This window comes from Besnoitia besnoiti (genome assembly GCF_002563875.1).
Source record: "Besnoitia besnoiti strain Bb-Ger1 chromosome Unknown contig00007, whole genome shotgun sequence".
Lineage (NCBI taxonomy): Eukaryota > Apicomplexa > Conoidasida > Eucoccidiorida > Sarcocystidae > Besnoitia > Besnoitia besnoiti.
This window is the reverse complement of record NW_021703915.1, coordinates 2,108,328-2,125,162: the sequence shown is the minus strand read 5'-3', so window position 1 is coordinate 2,125,162 and position 16,835 is coordinate 2,108,328. Positions and strand designations below refer to the sequence as shown.

The 16,835-nt window shown below is 53.7% G+C and overlaps 3 protein-coding genes across 3 annotated transcripts; 1 reads left to right on the top strand and 2 right to left on the bottom strand.

Moving 5' to 3' along the window:
• Nucleotides 1-3,370: 3,370 nt before the first annotated feature.
• Nucleotides 3,371-4,333, bottom strand: BESB_073130 (uncharacterized protein; the record flags this gene model as incomplete). The annotated part of the gene is made up of 3 exons (XM_029365686.1): nucleotides 3,371-3,607; nucleotides 3,829-3,888; nucleotides 4,187-4,333. The coding sequence occupies 3 exons, from the start codon at nucleotides 4,331-4,333 to the stop codon at nucleotides 3,371-3,373; spliced, it is 444 nt and encodes a 147-aa protein (XP_029218170.1).
• Nucleotides 4,334-8,291: 3,958 nt separating this feature from the next.
• On the top strand, nucleotides 8,292-13,884 carry BESB_073120 (uncharacterized protein; the record flags this gene model as incomplete). The annotated part of the gene is made up of 9 exons (XM_029365685.1): nucleotides 8,292-8,551; nucleotides 9,237-9,289; nucleotides 9,562-9,614; nucleotides 9,721-9,808; nucleotides 10,517-10,609; nucleotides 11,031-11,242; nucleotides 11,794-12,000; nucleotides 12,756-12,887; nucleotides 13,141-13,884. The coding sequence occupies 9 exons, from the start codon at nucleotides 8,292-8,294 to the stop codon at nucleotides 13,882-13,884; spliced, it is 1,842 nt and encodes a 613-aa protein (XP_029218169.1).
• Nucleotides 13,885-14,318: 434 nt separating this feature from the next.
• Nucleotides 14,319-16,835, bottom strand: BESB_073110 (uncharacterized protein; the record flags this gene model as incomplete). The annotated part of the gene is made up of 1 exon (XM_029365684.1): nucleotides 14,319-16,835. One exon carries the CDS (start codon nucleotides 16,833-16,835, stop codon nucleotides 14,319-14,321), a length of 2,517 nt encoding a protein of 838 aa, XP_029218168.1.

Genomic DNA, 16,835 nt, shown 5'->3' with positions numbered 1-16,835 from the left:
AGAAAGTGCGACGCCGTTCGGCACTGCATCAGAGGCCCACACGCGCTCGCGCTAATGGTCTTCCACGCGAACGTTTTCGCTGAAGTTTGCACGTTGCACCCGCGGCATTAGCAACGTCCGCCCGATGTGTGCGACCCACGTTTCTTTTGTATGGCACTACGAGGAAGGGCGGGCGGTGCGCGAGCAGCAGGTACATACGCATGTGTCGGATTTCCACTGATAGGGAGCGACGCGGAAGTGTTCACTCAGTCGTGCTTCAATAATCGATTACAAATGACCCCAACGCAGGCAGAACGGCTCGTAGTTTAGTGTGCGCTGCGTTGTGATGCTTGTCGTCCGTAGCTCATGATATATCTGTTTTAAGGTTGTGATGGTCCGAACGTAGATGCCTTCACAAGCGAGTTTCACGGGAAGCAACCAACATGCGAAGCAAGAGGGGGACCGAGCTGAGCGCGACCCAACTACACTGCTGCAAGCGGGCTAGCACGATGGCGGCTGAACACGTTTCATCGCCCCCGGAACTGCCAAGGCTGTCTGCTGTTGTTTGGTGCCAACTTCCAGTTCCCCCGCGCTAAGGGAATGCGGCAACGCTTTGTCAACTACTGTTCTGTTGGACTGTGGCAGGCAACGAACGTTTCAGCTTCCTGGGGGCCTCAAGACGGCAACAAAACACATGTGCCCTTCCACAGCGCGGGTTTACATTTGGTTAGCTGGTACGGGCAGAGAAAATTCCCACATTTTCCCTTGTATCGCAACGCTGCCCAGTCTTCTTCGGTTCTAGAGGCTGTGCGTACCGCGTTCTGCAGCTGCCCGTGTGGTCCTCCGTATTCACACGAAAAACCACATGACAACGCATTACATGCATGCATATCTCAGTGGACAACTGCTGCACCTCCTGTGCGTAGGCAGGCCAATAAGATTGTTGGATCGTGGCACATGTTTGGGGTCATTTGCAGTTGCAACGGTGAACCAGAGGTACTTTTCTTTACGAAGTTTATCGTGGGAAGGCACCAGGTTCGCGCGCCGTCAGCAGGTAGGACCTACGTCACGTTCGGCAGTGCGACGCGGGGTCGCGTTGTATGGCAACTCAGACGGGTTGACACAGCTAGCAGCGAATGTTACAGGAATTCGTTCCGCACAAATTCTATGAAGGTTAAGGATTCGTAAAGCGGCATATGGCTCTTCATCTTTGCTGTGAACCCCCGATTTTCGTGCTGAACATTTGACAGGCCGTGTGCCCGGAGAAATGTTACGCGGAGCAACAGCGAGCTGTGTTGCTTGGCCGCAAAACTGCAGTTTTATTGCTGTCGAAGTTCGTTGTGATGCTGGTTCTTCTGTGCATGCCTATTCGGGACTTCCGTACAGAGCAAACGCTTTGAACAGGGGGACGAACCTGCGCGGTGCGTGTTTATTTAGAGCTTCTCTCGTGACGTGCCTGCTGGTGATTCAAAAGGATCGCGGGACTACCGCCAGTTGCTTTCCTATGCATAGCTGCAAGCACCCTATCGCCGCGGTGCGTATAATCAAGCAGGTGCCGCAACGGCAACATGCTATCGACACTCTCCAGTCAGCTGCCGCTCAGGAACATGGTGACCGGCGTGCGGCGGATAGGCGCATTCTTGTGCGTGCTTGAGTCAGTCCTCGCACTCATTGGATTTTACTCCTTGATCTCTATCGTGGTGAGGGGCTGCGAGTACAGCGACGCGACAGGACAGCCCCCTGTGCTGTCAGCGCACATTTAGGGACGAGCAGGCAATGGCTGAGTGCGATACTCTCTCTGTCATGGTCCGCACCATGTGTGCTCGGCGTGCGTTTACCCGAAAGTTGTTGCTTTGTAAACTAGAAGCATGAACGAGTCATCATGGCTTCTTCACGACACCTTACCGTACGCGCGGCCTCTCGAGCCAGCTCAGGCTGTCGACCACACCCTCTGTCGAGACTCTCAGTCTGTTCTAGAGACTACAGCGTGACACGAATAACATATTGGCAAAACTGATGAGCATGAAAAATAGAAAAATAGCATGTGCTGCCTGACTTTCCAACTGAACTCAGATCTCCGGTCCACCCTTCGCTTCGTCTGTTGCACCAGCAATCGTGCGGGAGGCAGGTACAGGAGACTCTTCCGGGGAGCATTGGCGTCGTCCGTGGGGCGCTTTTATTCACCGCGAGTCACCCCTAACCAGTACTGGCGAAAGCGATCTGTCGGAATCGAGCTGGGAGACTGTGGTAGAGATCGCGTGTGCTGCAAATTTCTTTCTGCTCTTGGGATCCATTCTGACGCGGGGAACGGTCACTGCTGCAATACCGAAGGCCCGTGGGGATAAAGAACCTGATAATTCTAGTGCTGGCGCGTCAGGAGCATCACGGCTTGTTGCATTACACAGGTGAGATCCCTGAGTCCAAGGTTATTCCGTCTCTGCTGACCCTCGCGTACCCGTAGTCATATACCTATGATTGGATAGTTCTTGGGCCGAGCAGTCATCTTTAGACGCCATAGGGAGTTGACAGAAACCTTGGGGCAAACTCCACTCTAGGATCCGTCGTGCGTACGTCGACTGCGCTTTGTTTACAGATGGGCTGGAATGCTGGTCTTCGGCTTGTTCCTTGGCTCGTGGGTACAGCACCTGTGGCGACTCACTATTCTTTGCGCGAGTCATCTTGATGGTCGCGAAGATTGGGATTACTGCTATGCCTCCAGTACCACTCTCGCTGGACCTCATTCATTCTTTGTGACATTCGTCCACTGCGTGGTATTTCCGTTTGTCATCTGCAAGTTCCTACCTAGCGAGTTCCCTGGGAACTGATATAGTCGCTCGTGTTGGACAGGGATGCTTCGTTGTTTCCGCCGTGGCTGGAGATTTCGTCTCAGCAACGCCGACGCAGGCTATACGTCGTGCTTAAGCGGAAGCTGCACAAAGGCAGTGGTCTTTCGACGTGGTGCAACGTTGCGGGGCGAATGTCTCGGCGCCGGCTGCTCTGAGTCTACGAAACCAATCTGTGAAACCGCGTACATAACTGGCTGCAGTCTCGTAACAAACTTGTAGCGGCACCTACCCGCCCGGCGCCGTAGCTACAGGTTCGGCCTGTGACTGCTTTTGGTTCACTAGAGAGCCGGGAAACTGCAGGAGAACGATGGATAGCTTCCAAAACCAGGCGGATGCACACGCAGCCCCACCGGCAGGCCCCTCCAAACTGAGTTACGCCTGACAGCGCACGCAGCCCGAGACCGGTGGAACAGCGCCACTGCTCCCGTAAACGATTATGTATTCATGTAGGCCGACGCGTTACAGTTCAATCCAAAGCAGCACTTTAAAAAGTGAGAGCTACTGCTGTGATTCATGGATAAGAAGTGAGTGTCTGCACGATATTATCAGTCATCAACTGCCATGCTCTCGTCAGCGTCAACGCTATGAAGTGATTTACCAAGACCAAGTGCCTCTAGCTCTTCGTCGTGTCGTTTCCGCATTGAAGAAATCTTCGCCTTTATCAACTTTCCAATCTTTTTTCTCTCTTCCCGCTCTGCTACAACTTTCTTTCTCAGTTTCTGCCGCTGCTTCTTTAATTGGGCAACTTCGCTCTTCATCTTCCGCCACTCCGCCGCTTGTCGCTGCAAACACAATTGGTACGCCAAGATCGTGAGACTGAATCAGAAGAAGCAGCATACGATCTGTACACGTTCAACACTCAAGCGCGACTGGCCAACCAAATTATTAGCACTTCCACGTTCGACGCAGCAACCGTGGCAGGGCGACGCTCGGATTCATTTCGAAGCACAGATAATGTGGCGCTTCTCCGTTCCACTCGCCACATCAATCCACGCTGCCTTACCTTGTGGATTTGCCTGCCTCCTGTGCCGGGCTCCTCCGCCTTATCGCCAGCGCCGTTCGCCTACGACGCAAGAAACAGAGCATGGCATCGCAGAGCCGGTTGAAGCTTAAAGGTTCCGCAAATTGAACATCGCATGCAGACTCCTTTCATCGAATGGACGAGCCAAGAGTCCACGAAAACTGTCGAGTTTCCATGTGCTTCAGAGGTTCTGCTATGGGCATGGGCGGCCGGCCTCTCCCTCATCTTCGCTCTGCCGCCACCTGGAAATCCAACCTCTCCAGAAGATACCCTGTTTCTGAGCAGGTGACAAATCCTCAAAGAGCCCTAGAAAGTTCAGAACACAGGGTTAGGCGTTTACCTGCTCCTTGGGCTGGGAAGTCAGCGTCGGGTCATCGACAGCATCATCCGGACTCGGGCCAGTCTCCGCCATCATGTCGACATCTCCGGCTTCGTAGGGCGCCGAGCGGTTCCCTCTATTTTTGCGTTGTTTCTTTGCTTTCCCCATTTTGTCCTTCTTAGGCAGACAACCTGTGGGAGGGACGAATAGACGAATGCGTCGATAGTCGAAATCGTCAAAAAAAGTGTGGGGACCCAGTTTCGTTCTGCTTCAACGCAAATACGGCCCCTTCAAGGGAACGCATAAGACACAGGAGAAAAGGCAGGAAAATAGAGGGAACCAGATGAAAGAGGCTCAAAGGGAAGTGTCGTGCATATCCGAAGGGCTCGTTAAAGGGAACCACTGCAACTGCAGAAACGGTAGCACGTAAAGAACTCCGTGCATGCTGCGCTGCCCGAGCATGCAACGATCCTCGCTAGAAGGAGATTATAGCTTTTCACGGTCATGCGGTAAGGCGGTCTCGTTGTGGAAAGTAGGTATCAAGCTGAGTTCGGGGGGGTGAAAGGGTAAGTGGAAAAAAACTAGAGAAAACGGTGGGGGCTACTGATCATCTCGAAGCACCTGGACTGCAAGCTGGCGTCACAGCTAACGCGGCAGCAAACACCTGCTCCGTCGTGAAACTGTGCATGTAATTTAAAGGGGAAACAGGGCTCCCCCTGGAAAACATCATGGGTGCAGAGCGCGCACAATTCTCGAAGGTGCACACACAGTGCACGGGACTACATCGGAGCTCGCATGCTGCAGTGCGGCTGCCATGTTAAACAACGGGCATCTACGACAAGGCAAGAACTGATGGGGAGGATTCGTCGTCATGCCATATTAAGGTGCACGCATCTTTCCGTCTTGCTCCTCGAGCCGGTGACAGTCTGAAACTGTCCGCTTTTTTTCTCGTCAGGGGAACGGTGTTGCTTGTCTCGCGGCTCTGGAGCCACCATCTGGGTAGTGACTCATGCAACGGACACGTACGGCACGCATCCGACGACAAGGAAACGTCTAGGGAACTTTCCTGCCTTACCTCGAGGAGCTTGGCGTGGGCAGATGAGGCGCCTGCGTCCCGTTCATCCGACCCGCATCACCTACTGCCCTCGGATAATCACTCCTCGCTAGCCGCATACAAAACTGGCACAAACTCAATTTGCCGCTTTCTTCTCTCTGCCTCAAGGAGGCTTGCGGGGTTACCACTCACTACCTCAACTCACACGCGATATACATCTCCTTGTGGTGCTTGTGAAAACTCCCGCTGATGCCTCATTGTATCTGGGCGGCACTTAGGCATGACAGTGAAGTGGCAACCGTCGATTCGCCAAAAGCACTGGACCCCTCTCATACTGGCGAAGCTACTCATTTATGAATTGTATTTTTATTTTATTAGTTTTGTCTGCTTGCTTGCGACGCCCAGTGTAGATTTTTTACGGTTTCATTCCTCATCTAGTGTCTCGTATTCGCACGGCAGCAGCATGCTGCCGTTTTCCACGCTTCGGCGGCTGGACTTGGTGCTGACGGCCTCCCCAACGCACAGCGATGACCTCGTGCGCTAACTCACTACTCCACTATATTGTGTGCTGCCATGTGGACAGCCGAGGGAAGGCAAAGGTGTCGAAGCATCCAACGCACTGAGCAAAACAGTTCGTACCACGGAGGACACTCTGTCCTCATCCACTGCGTTCTGTGGCATCTGCAGTAGTTTTCACCTCCGTCATCTCTTGATACACATCGTGGATGCATCGGCTCCGGCTTAATCCAATGTGGAATCCCAGCCTTGGGACGGAGTGTGCCGCATGGCTGCATTGCGCAGGCCGAGTTCAATCCGCAGCTTTGGGAATGCTTCTTCGAGCCCACGATGCGGCGTGTGTAAAAGATCTCTGAATATTCACTGCTGCCGTCAGTAGTCCGCATGATAAGGGGAGTACAGTACTATGTTTGCGCGTTCAACGCGATGTCGTCTTTCGGGTTATCAGCACTCGTCCGTTGTGTGCATTCATGAATACAGTCGTGGCAAGATTTCTCGCTGTCGGGAATTCGGATTGTTCATCAGGGCCACCGATTATCTTCCACTGTCGAAGCCTGTCCGAGTGTTTACACATTTCAGCTTCTCGAAAAACACCACGATGAAGACCGCAGGCAGCGATAACGAACAGGCCCATTTGGGTCTGAATGTCGCCACTTTGTGTCTTCCTATTCTGAAAGGCTTTGCGTATTGGAGAGAAGCAAATTGCTGATGTCTTGCAGTCAGTGTACGCGCGGAAGCCGGTGGCACCGGCACTTGCATCGAGTATCGGGCATCAAACCTAGCAGGTAGCAAACGCGCCTGAACCGGTGAGCTTCGGAGCGCTGGCGGGCGTCGTAGACCGCTCGACAAAGGGACAGGATTTGTTGAGCAAGTTAGCGTGATTTCCCATGATGTGCTTTAGTAGAAACTCCACAGTCGGTTTCGTGATAAATACACAGTGAACGATATTGTACCGAATTGAAATGCCTATTCAACAGCCTGAGCAGTCAGAGCTTATCGTCAATATGCTCTGAATCTATGTTCGTCGGATACCTCTGGTTCTCTAGTTGTTGTTAGTTGTGTACTCCAGATAAAAACGGGCATCACTCACGTACGTTTGATGCTGCTCTTGCATTCGATAGTGCGACGTCTAGTAAGAGAAGCAGCAGCAGCGACGTGGCATGCAACAAACAACTGTTTCTGGAGCTCCAGTGCCTAAAGCTATCAAGGGGTTGTCCCCGCTGGGGTAGCTGGGAAGTATTGTGCACGAAAGCTAAAGCGGAGCTTTCACAACTTTTAACTAGCGTGTGATGCCGCTCTGTCTTTTCTGCAGGCAGGCTGTAAGTCGACATACCAGTGAAAGCGCCAGCGATGGGTGAGAGTAGATCATTTGCGTCTTTACCATTTCTGTACAATCCACGCGTAGCAAAAATGTGTTTCCTAGGCTGTGATACTAGTAATAGGTGCGGGCCTGATTTGCCAAAGGTCGATGACCTCAAATATGGAAGGACGTGCTAGCGTGGAGTGCGCCGCTTGAACATATGCCATCTTCCGCCTACTCTCTCCTTCAGTTTCCGTCCCTTCTTCACCCCCGTGCCTTCCGGGCGCCGCGCATCGGTATTCAATTTGCCCTCAATGGCAACGCCTATGAACGTGACAAAAGGAGGCGATGAAACCGCTTGCCTGTGAAAACTTGTTCGAGTCACACAATCTGCCGTTTTGTGTGGAACGGCGCAAATGGAAGTAGAGCGCGAGAGTCGTCCTCTACTTTGCCGCAGTGCAGCAAGTGTGTACATGCATACTCTGTGCTCCCCACAGCGCACAGCAAAAACACATTATTTTCGCCATGAACCGCCGAAATTCTTGTCAATTTTTCACATGGTTTGGAACACGCTCGACCTTGTACGTGCGGGAAGCAGCTCAAAAAAATCTCCACTTGGCTCTGTCTACCTCGTTCTCTAGTCTTGGTTTGTAATTGGGTTCGCACGGGTTGCGTGCTCCCCGAGCAACGAGATCCACGTTATCATGGTTTAGGTAATAAAGAAGATGCGACCCTGGAAATTGCACGCTCGCTAATCTGGGAGGCCTGCGTAGCGGGGGGTACGGTATAAGCGGAAGGGGATTCCCGAGTGGCAGTCGTCGAATATACCGAAGGAGGAAAAGCGTCCGTGATGCACGTGTCTTTTATTCAGCTTATTGCTTGGTCATAATTGGAAGCTCCAAATGCTGACATGATCATTTGTAAGATGTTAGTGACTACGCCGCCAGCTTCCGTTCTTTTGCTTTCTCTTGCGAAATTCTGTTTTAGTACACCAACAGAGGGACTCTCTTTACCCCTTTCTCTGATGTCAGGTGTAGCTGCGTAGATATCCGTCGTGTGGTGACTGTGGGATGCGCAACCCTTCAGACCACTCGGCTTTAGTTTGCGCCAGATCTCGAAAACCTCTTGGGGGCAATCAATGAACGGTTTCAGGGCTCTGTTGCGCACGGCAGAAGGAGCTGTTGAACGGTCTGTAGCACCGTCACAGCGTCACACTAAGCGGGTCGAAGTGCTTGGGCAGTCGTTCATCAACAACAATGAACAGCCACGTCGCCGACGATGAAGACGAAGCGCGGGTCTTTAGTGATTATTCCTCTGAAAGTGGGTCTTCGGACGCGTCTGGAGTTTTCAAGCCACAGACGCCGGGGAAGGCTCCCAGCACGGCGTCAACGGGTGGAGATAGAAGTTTGGGCGCCGTGACTCGGTTGCAGCTCTTCGAACAGGCCCCCAGCGAAGACAGCGAAACTGAGTCAGACTCTGATGATGACCAAGATGCGCGGCAGAGTGCCGCTCGTTGGTCGCCTGCCGCCGATCGTTCGGTGACGCACGGCGAAGAGAGTGACAAATATCGATCTAGAGGGTCAGAGGAGCGGAAGAAAAATGAAGATGCAAGCGAGCGCACACAGCTTTTGGAACAGGACTCTGCTACGGCGGAAATACAACCTGACGCATGCTTCCTCTGCGGGAGATGTCCATGTGCGCAAACTATGAAGCAAGAAGAGCGGACGTAAGAGCGGCAAAGAGATAAAAGTGGTCGCTGGCACGAAGATGGCAAGCCGGTCCGTGCTTGCATTCTGAGACAGGCTTTTGTATCTGAAGTTGCTCACAATCTTACACTATAAGGGGAAACTGCAGACACACTTCCGCCACAAGTCATGCCGAACATTTCTTCTAATAGGGAGGTACTGTCAAATAGGATCGTGGCGTTTCATCAAGACCTGAGTAGGGCGAAACCGGCGCCCACCGAGGAGAATAGGCGAAGAAGTCATGCGTTCTGGATGCACATGCGCTGTTGTTGTGCCTTCTGTTCCTGGAAGTTCACAATCGCTTTGTCATTAACGGTTCTGGCGCGATCTTTGGGCGGTCTCCCAGATCGCTGCCTGGTCGCTGTGCGGCGACCTTCTGTCGCGAGTCCCCTCCGGGACGCAGCCCCTCCGCGTGCTTTGTATGTATGGGGATTCTCGTGCGCTGCTTGTTTGTAGGATGCGTTGGCTCGTCCTTGCTGGATTCTGCTTCTGCATCCCTTGGGGAATAGGTCCGCGGCGTGGCAATCGATCATTATCTGCGACTGCGTTTAGACGAATGGCACACACAGGGCGGGGGGGGTGGGGGGAAGGGGTGGACTTTCTTAGACATATCTATTTCTCCTAACCCGACTGGCACAGGTGTCAGGTTTTCCTGGAATCATAAGTTAGCACCGGCTTTCCACTCCGAGTTTTCGGAGGCAACTCGGCGCTCAATGCGCACGAACTCTGAGAAAGAAGCTGTTGCTGGGTTATGTCTTCATCATGATCCTGGTCCCTACAGGAACGTATCTTGGCTTATGCACATATCGGAGGAACGACCGTGGTTTGAGGCTGGTAAGCCGCTTGGATCCTTGGAGTCATCTGCAATAAGCAGTTGCAAGCTGGCGTCCACACAAAGCCCCTGGCGGTGCGGCCTGCTGCGGCCTTTGTTTTAATGCAGCTGGGGAGGCTTTCCGCTATCCTTTGGATGGCCGCGTGGGCTGTTTTTATTGCGTTCTGCATTGCCGCTGGCATCCTCGTTATGAGAGGTACGAGAAGTACGGAATGGTACTATGGCCTACTGCCTCTACCCGTTTCTGCGAGTTCAGCAAGAGGGTACCCCAGGAGTCGGTAATACACACACGCAGAAGGGAGAAATACGTGTAGGCCCTCAGAAAACGAGTGCACTGCAGAGTTTTCCATGTGGACTCCTTATCCACGTGGATAATTATGCCGTTTGAAACTTTTACTTACCATGAATTCCGTACCTGCCTTGCAGTTTGCGCAGAGTGACCTACGTCATACTTCGTCGGAGAGAGCACCCACCGCGGGCAGCCAAACGCGTAGGCGCACCGCTTTCAAAGCTGCTCACACGTGTGAATCTGAACTCATCCAGGCACTGGCGCAGTGTTGTGTTGTTCTAGGGGACACGCAGGTCCTGATGCCATTGAGATGGGATACCCCTTACAGCATGCGCCAGACCACAAGCTGCGGGATGTCAGCAGCATCTATTCACGTGGAGCACGAGGCAAGTAAGCCTGCTCCAGTGGTCAGTTGAGGAGGTGAAGTGAGCTCCCGTGTGTCGAAGCCACTGAACCCCCTCGGCGGGATGGGGGTAACTAGTGAAGCAAATAGGGGAGGCATATTCTGTTTCTCTAGCCTAGTCGGCCAAGCCGCGTAGCGTCGCTAACGAGCATGTGTATCAGAGAAGCATGTGGTGCGGAAAACGAGCTGATGCCCTTGCTGTCTGCACGCAGTGACGCACGTTCTCAGTGAAAAAGCGTATGGGACAGTGGTCTTCATGGGCCTGATGCCAGCGAGAACCTGGGCGGACGCCGACCTTCTCCATCGTAAGTGACTGGAGAGTGTCTAGCAAGTGGTGATCCAGAACGGCGGTTCACGCGGATGCTTCCTACCAAGTTTCATCCCCGCATTGCTCATCTCAGCCATTCTTCAGTGCTAGCTTAATTTTACTTTTGTCACACCAGCCTATATGCTCCACAAGGTTGACCAGCGGAGGACAGTATGACGGATGCAAGGGTTCCAGTGAGTCAAGCATATGCTACTACCGAAACTGAAATTAAACGATGCACAACAAATCCAAGAACCGTGAGGCTGCGAATTCCTTTCGCCGGTAGCGGCCTGCTTTGGTGGAGGTTGAGTATTGATCTATTTGCATTCATCGCGAAGCGAGTGATCGCCAGGATGTGCCGCACCTGGGAGGATGGATAGTCTTCTCGCCCTAGGCAACCTGCGGTCTCCTGTTCGCAGACGCCTACAGGCTCGGGTTTGACGCTGTCTCCATTTCGCCCCCTGGGATCGGGGGCACGACCAATATTACTTCCCAGAAAGGAGGCTTTTATACGGATGAGAATTTCCTTAGCCAAGTCCTCGAATCTTGTCTTGACATTCAACTGAACAGTACCGTGTTCGTGGCCCACAGCAATATCATCACGCGTCAGTTCTTCTTTCCCCTCCTCATGGTACTGCCTAAGATCTTTCCGGGGCAGATCCTCTTGCTCACAGACTTGTTCATATTCATAGAGGAGGGGGTCTACCAGCACAAGCGTCGAGTGAGTAGAAACTTTGTGTGAATTACCGTACCGCAATTATTTACTGACAGCTGCCGCAGCCTACTACCCGCGGCATCTGTCGAGCCCGAGCCCGATACGAATTCTTGCAGGCGTCCAGATCTCCTTCGGCCTGTAGTAGCGCCAGTGCTAAACAATCCAACAGTGGGGTATCAAAGTCTGCCATCATAATGACTCGGATACAACAATGCAGGCCCGAGAAGACGCTGTCCAATCCTTTTTCTAGTGTTCCATACGCCTTGGCCCCAGTTGAGCACAGCAGTCATACCAGCATTTGCTCGTGCACCACAATCGTGGCGAGGTGGAAGGAAGCAAAGCCGCTCTTCATCTGAGATCAGGCAGTCTTACGAGTTCCATGCTGCATCCGTAGGCCCACAGGGGATCTCTTGTGCCGTCAAAGTCCACGACTAGCAGCCGGTCACACACATCTATTTCTCTTGCAGCGTCGACCCCTGTTCGGCTTTGTCCTCTTCGATACATACGCGGGGCACGAGTGGATAACAGAAGTAAACCCAATGATGAACGATCACGAATACTACCAACCAAAGACTCGCAACTACCGCGTAAGACAACGGTCGCAAGTGATCCAACGGGAGATCCTTGTTCGACCAAACAAATCGACCGCAGCTCCGCAGCAGGGTTATTTTTGGGTTTTCACTTATTCAGGTACACATGTCAATGATATACCGATATCTGCAGATCATATTCGGGATTGGCTTCGCGGCTGCACAGAATGCGAGCCTATTTTCTTGCTTTTCGTCTGTTTTCTGGTGTTTCAGTACGTCGGCAACCGCAGGCTCTCCCACAATCCCAGTTCTGAGCAGCAGGACAAAAAAGCCATTGTACGTTTAACTTGCAGAATTCCATCGCGTGGTTCATGGACATGGCGAGAGCGAACCCTCGACCTCCCTTGTGCCGGCGGATTCTTCGATTTTGCCCTGTCTCCGAAGTCCAAGAAGCAGCACCAGCCGAACCGAATGTGGAGGGCAGCTTCATACGCCTCCAACACGGAATTTGCGAATCATAACGTACCTTAGTTTAGCAGTATGCGTTGGGATGATTTGAGGCCGTTTCCTTCTGGAACTACCACGTACATCAGACTCGTGCTCTGCGCTGGGAACACTTCATACGCGTGCGAAATGTGACCGCAGCCTCAGCGCGACGGAAAGCACTTGCATCTGTAGTCTCGATGGCGCGCAAATGGACACAAGATAAGGTCACTCTGAATGCACCGGCTCATGGGGATACGTCTGGCTGTAACATTTTTCTGGATCGGCTGGATCGGTGCTCGCCCTTGAAGATGTCCTTTCAGGTACCTGCCGTGCTTGAGCCGTCCACAAACGGAATACGTTTTCGTTTTCCGTTCAATCTCACTCTTTCGTGGCCTGGCAAACCAACATCGAAGCCCGTATCTGTTCCTCGCGTGCTGCGGGCTAGTCAATGTATTGCTGCTCCCACGGATGAAACCACCCAAAACTGGGACAGTGCCGAGCCAGGCCTACTGGGCCCCTTCCAGTTCTTCAGCGGGAAGTATAAAGTGAGCCACAGTTGCGACTGGTTGTCTGGCAAACACAGAAGCGACCACCAGGCGAAAGATCGGTTGAAGTGCAGCGCAACGGCAGGCACAGCCTGAAAGCGCGCAGATACGCAGAAAAAAGAAGAATTGACCCAAGCGGGGACTCTACGCGCGTCCGCCGATCACTTACGCCTAGTAGCTGCCGGAGCGGAGTTTCCGGCATCCGTCGCATGCGGAAAAGCTGTGTTGCGGGTTTGTTATCGCTCCGATCCAGGTTGCCGGTTGGGCGACAAAGGAGCAGGAGCTTCTCAGGAGGCCGCTCGACCCCCCTCCAAGCAAAAAAAAGTCCCTGCTCTCGATGCTGTCTTCTGGAGACTTGAGGGGTACATCTGAAACAAGTACGGCAGAAGCTGCGCAGCCGGAGGGCGTGGCTCGTGTCCGGGAAATACCCATCGAATACTTCGACGAGCTGAAAACGGTATTGAGCGAGTTTTTGAAAGAGATCAAAGACCGTGTGGACATTGGGGATTACTACCCTGAACGATTGCCCGTCGTCTTCCGCGGAGACAGAAGACAAGCCTATATTCACGCCCGGGAAGAAACAACGCTCATTCCGGAAAGTCAGATCTACTGCCTGTCCCTGGAAGCCTCCGGGGTAGCACCTGAAGATCTCCCACGCCGACGAGACGTGGCCAGCCACAGGAGTCCGTGGACAGACCTCGGAAAAGCTGACTTTGAAAGCAAGCCATCGCGCCCATCCGGAAGTTGGCTGCATGCTCTCAACCGGCTCGACGCGAAGACAGGCCAAGACTTGCATCTCCCGCCGCGACTACGAGGGAAGCGCGCACCCCAGCACACCACTACCAGCCTCGCAGGAAGAAATTGGCAGGGGCTTCCCGCACCTCCTGTCCATCCTGAGAGATTCTCTTCTGCCCAGAAGATACGGTTAAAGGAATACTATGCAAGGCTTGATCGCAAAAGAGAACGCCAGCGTCCCCAGAAGCAGAGCGACGGTTGACATCCTACATAAAAAGTTGCTCGACGACGAAAGACGTAGCAGAGGACTGGAGTGGAAGATGTGATTCATAGGGCAGTAGTGAAGAGCCTGAGGGTCTGCCTCCGAAAACCTCTGTGAAGTTGCACCGCAGTACACCATCTAACCCCAAGGGCAGTTCCGTGCGTATGCGTGGTAGCTGACTATGGGAATGAGCTGTTATGCTTGCTCCAGTAACTGCCACAAGACTTCAAGTGTCTCAACTAGACTTCAAGGTTCTTTACATGAGATATCCACGTCACAACACATTTCTGAGTTTAGTTTCCGGCGAATGATGCAATGTACCGTCTCCAATATCCTGAGATCAGAGCGAGGTAAGGAGAAGGCACCGTCCCGGGCACTATGGGAACTTTCGCATCCCTCTAAAACAGCTTTGCGGATGCGTTTCTGGAATCCTGTCAGCCTGCAAAACTTAAAACTGGCATACTAACACTTGCCCTCAGCAACTCTCGCGACAAGCGAATCCGGTGACGTTCCTGCCATCGAGTGATCATTTCCGCTCGCTGGTGGTCCTTCACACTTCCTCTGTCCTGCTCCAAGACCCTCTGTACGAACGAATGGCTCCACAGCAGCTCGTCCCGAATCAGCGTTTGGACATGCTGCGAGAAGCTTTCGGAACCATCCAAGCACGCGGCAGATTCACATTCTTTGCAATGCGCAGCCTTCTCGGACGCGAACGCAGCACAAAAGGGCACATCACGGTCTGCCGGCCGAAGCTGCTGGTCTGCAAAAGAAAAGGGAGACTGGCTCCCTACGTCTGCAGCCGAGTCTGCTCTGACGCCTTCGTAGACGCCGTGGTGTCTGCGATTGCCATCGCAGTCTGGAGGGCCATCCGTATTCTCAAAAGAGAAATCCCCGGCACACACGAAGCATCTGCGGATGTACGCTGCGAAAAGCGCTGCCCGTCCACACCATGGAGCCTCCGCGTGAGGGAAAATGTTAATGACGTCTGCATTGAACTGGAGAAAGTCAGACAGCAGACTGCGGGCAGCGCGGAGTTTCTGCGTCGTAAGTGTCGTCAAGGATGCCACGGGAGCACCGTCGCTGGCTCCGCCGCGAGAAGACATGTCAGAAAGCTCCTTGCGCGTAACTGGCTTCGAATGTGCCAAAGACAAGGCAGACGCCAGTGTGCTGTCGAACATTTTTGAAATGTGGTGGAACGGGGCATGGGAGTGAGCCAGGAGGCCGCACTGCGTTTTAACGAAAGATAGAAATTGCACCCTAGTCCTGTCCTGTAGCTCCGCTACGAAGCTCTTCTCTGGGGCTTCATCTGTCAGCAGCATCCCTTCCCGCCCGCATATCTGGCCTATGAGAGCAGTTTTAGGAGTTTTCTCATGCGTCTGCCTCGCAGCGGCCTGACAACTACGCCAGAACGCCTTCATTTCGTGTTCAAGTTTCGCAAAGTGTTCCCACGCGTGGTAGCTATGAGGTCTCTGAGTGGCGTGATCTGCCACGATCCCGAGCTCAGCATCTACAAAGGCCGCCAGCTCTGCCGCCAACCATGGGTCTTTCTCGACGCGTTCTGTCTCACCCCCTACTTGGATCGCGATATCGTCCGCGCGCACTCTGTTTTCGTGTCCAGAGGGTAGGACCGAACACCCCGAACTAGTTCGCCAGTCTTCCGCGCCAGAGGGCCCTGTGACGCAGCGCGGCAGGACACCCTTCTCGTACGCGGGCGCCTCGCGAGACGTAGGAGGTGTCTTGAATCGATGCTTGCTCAATTCCTTCGAGGGGGGTGTGAAGACCCCTGCCGGAGGAGATAAGCCACGCACGCGACTCCTCGAGCGAATTGCATGCTCGAGCAGGCGGAGAACGTTGCGGCACACGAATCGACGTGAAGCCCATAGCTCTCCGCATTTGGGGTGCAGCTCAAGCAAGACTTTGCTGAAAGCAAGCTCTTCTTTGATTCCCTCAAAAAGTTGGCAAAATGCAGATCGACTGTTGGTTCCCGTGGCTTCTCCTCCAGTTCTCGTTACTACGCCACTGACGTCTACGGGAGGTGGTTGGCGCTTCTCCTGTGATTCAGAGGCGCACTGGCTCGGCCGGGGTGTTTTCCATCTTTCCCTCTTCTCCCTGAATTCGCCCATCTGCGCTCCCGTGGCGTGGCATGCCAATCTAGTTGTAGCTGAGACTGCTTCAGCGTCTTCCGCATCCGTCAGCTCGCATGAGCAGTCCACCTCTTTCTCACTGTCATGTGTTCCGCTCCTCAGTCTCTGGCTAGCGGCGCCGATGACGAGCTCGGCCACCTGGTCACCGCGTTCCTGTATCTCTTGTTGACGCATGCGCACGCACTCCTCAGCAACCGCTAGAGGCAAAGGGGCGCATCCGTTCATTAGCAGGGCCAGGCGTGCCCACCTGATCTGATCTCGCTCCAGGGAAGCTTGTTCGGCTGGGGGAAGGCGCCGTTTGTCGTGTGAAAGACAGCGCAGCTGCGACAAAGCGACGGCGTACATGCTCTTCTGCTTGCACTGGCACACAGCCAGGTGTCTGAAAAGATCGTCTAAGCTGACCCCAACCCATTCATTGCCGAGTCCTGTTTCTTCCTCCGCAGTGGATGCATGCAAAAACTCTCCACCACAGTCCGCTTGTTGGCTACACGCCCCCCCACTGTCACAAACGTGGAAAGCAACCTCTAGTCGAGTCTCTCCTGGTGGCAGCACTGTACCCCCTGATTCGCCTTGGCTGCGTTTTGTGTGAGAGCCACGCGGTGGACGCAAGGAGATCCACGAGCGAGCCTGAGAGGGGGGGAAGAAGGCGTCAAAGGCTTCACAAGGAAGCACCGCAGCCTCGAGCAAAGGGGAAGGTGGCGCGAGTATGTCCGCCACGGCCGATGCGTACCAAACAGCCTCTGCAGCCACGCTGAGCGCCTCCTCCCGACTAGCACCGGAAGAAGAGAAAAGACACGGCCGATCCAT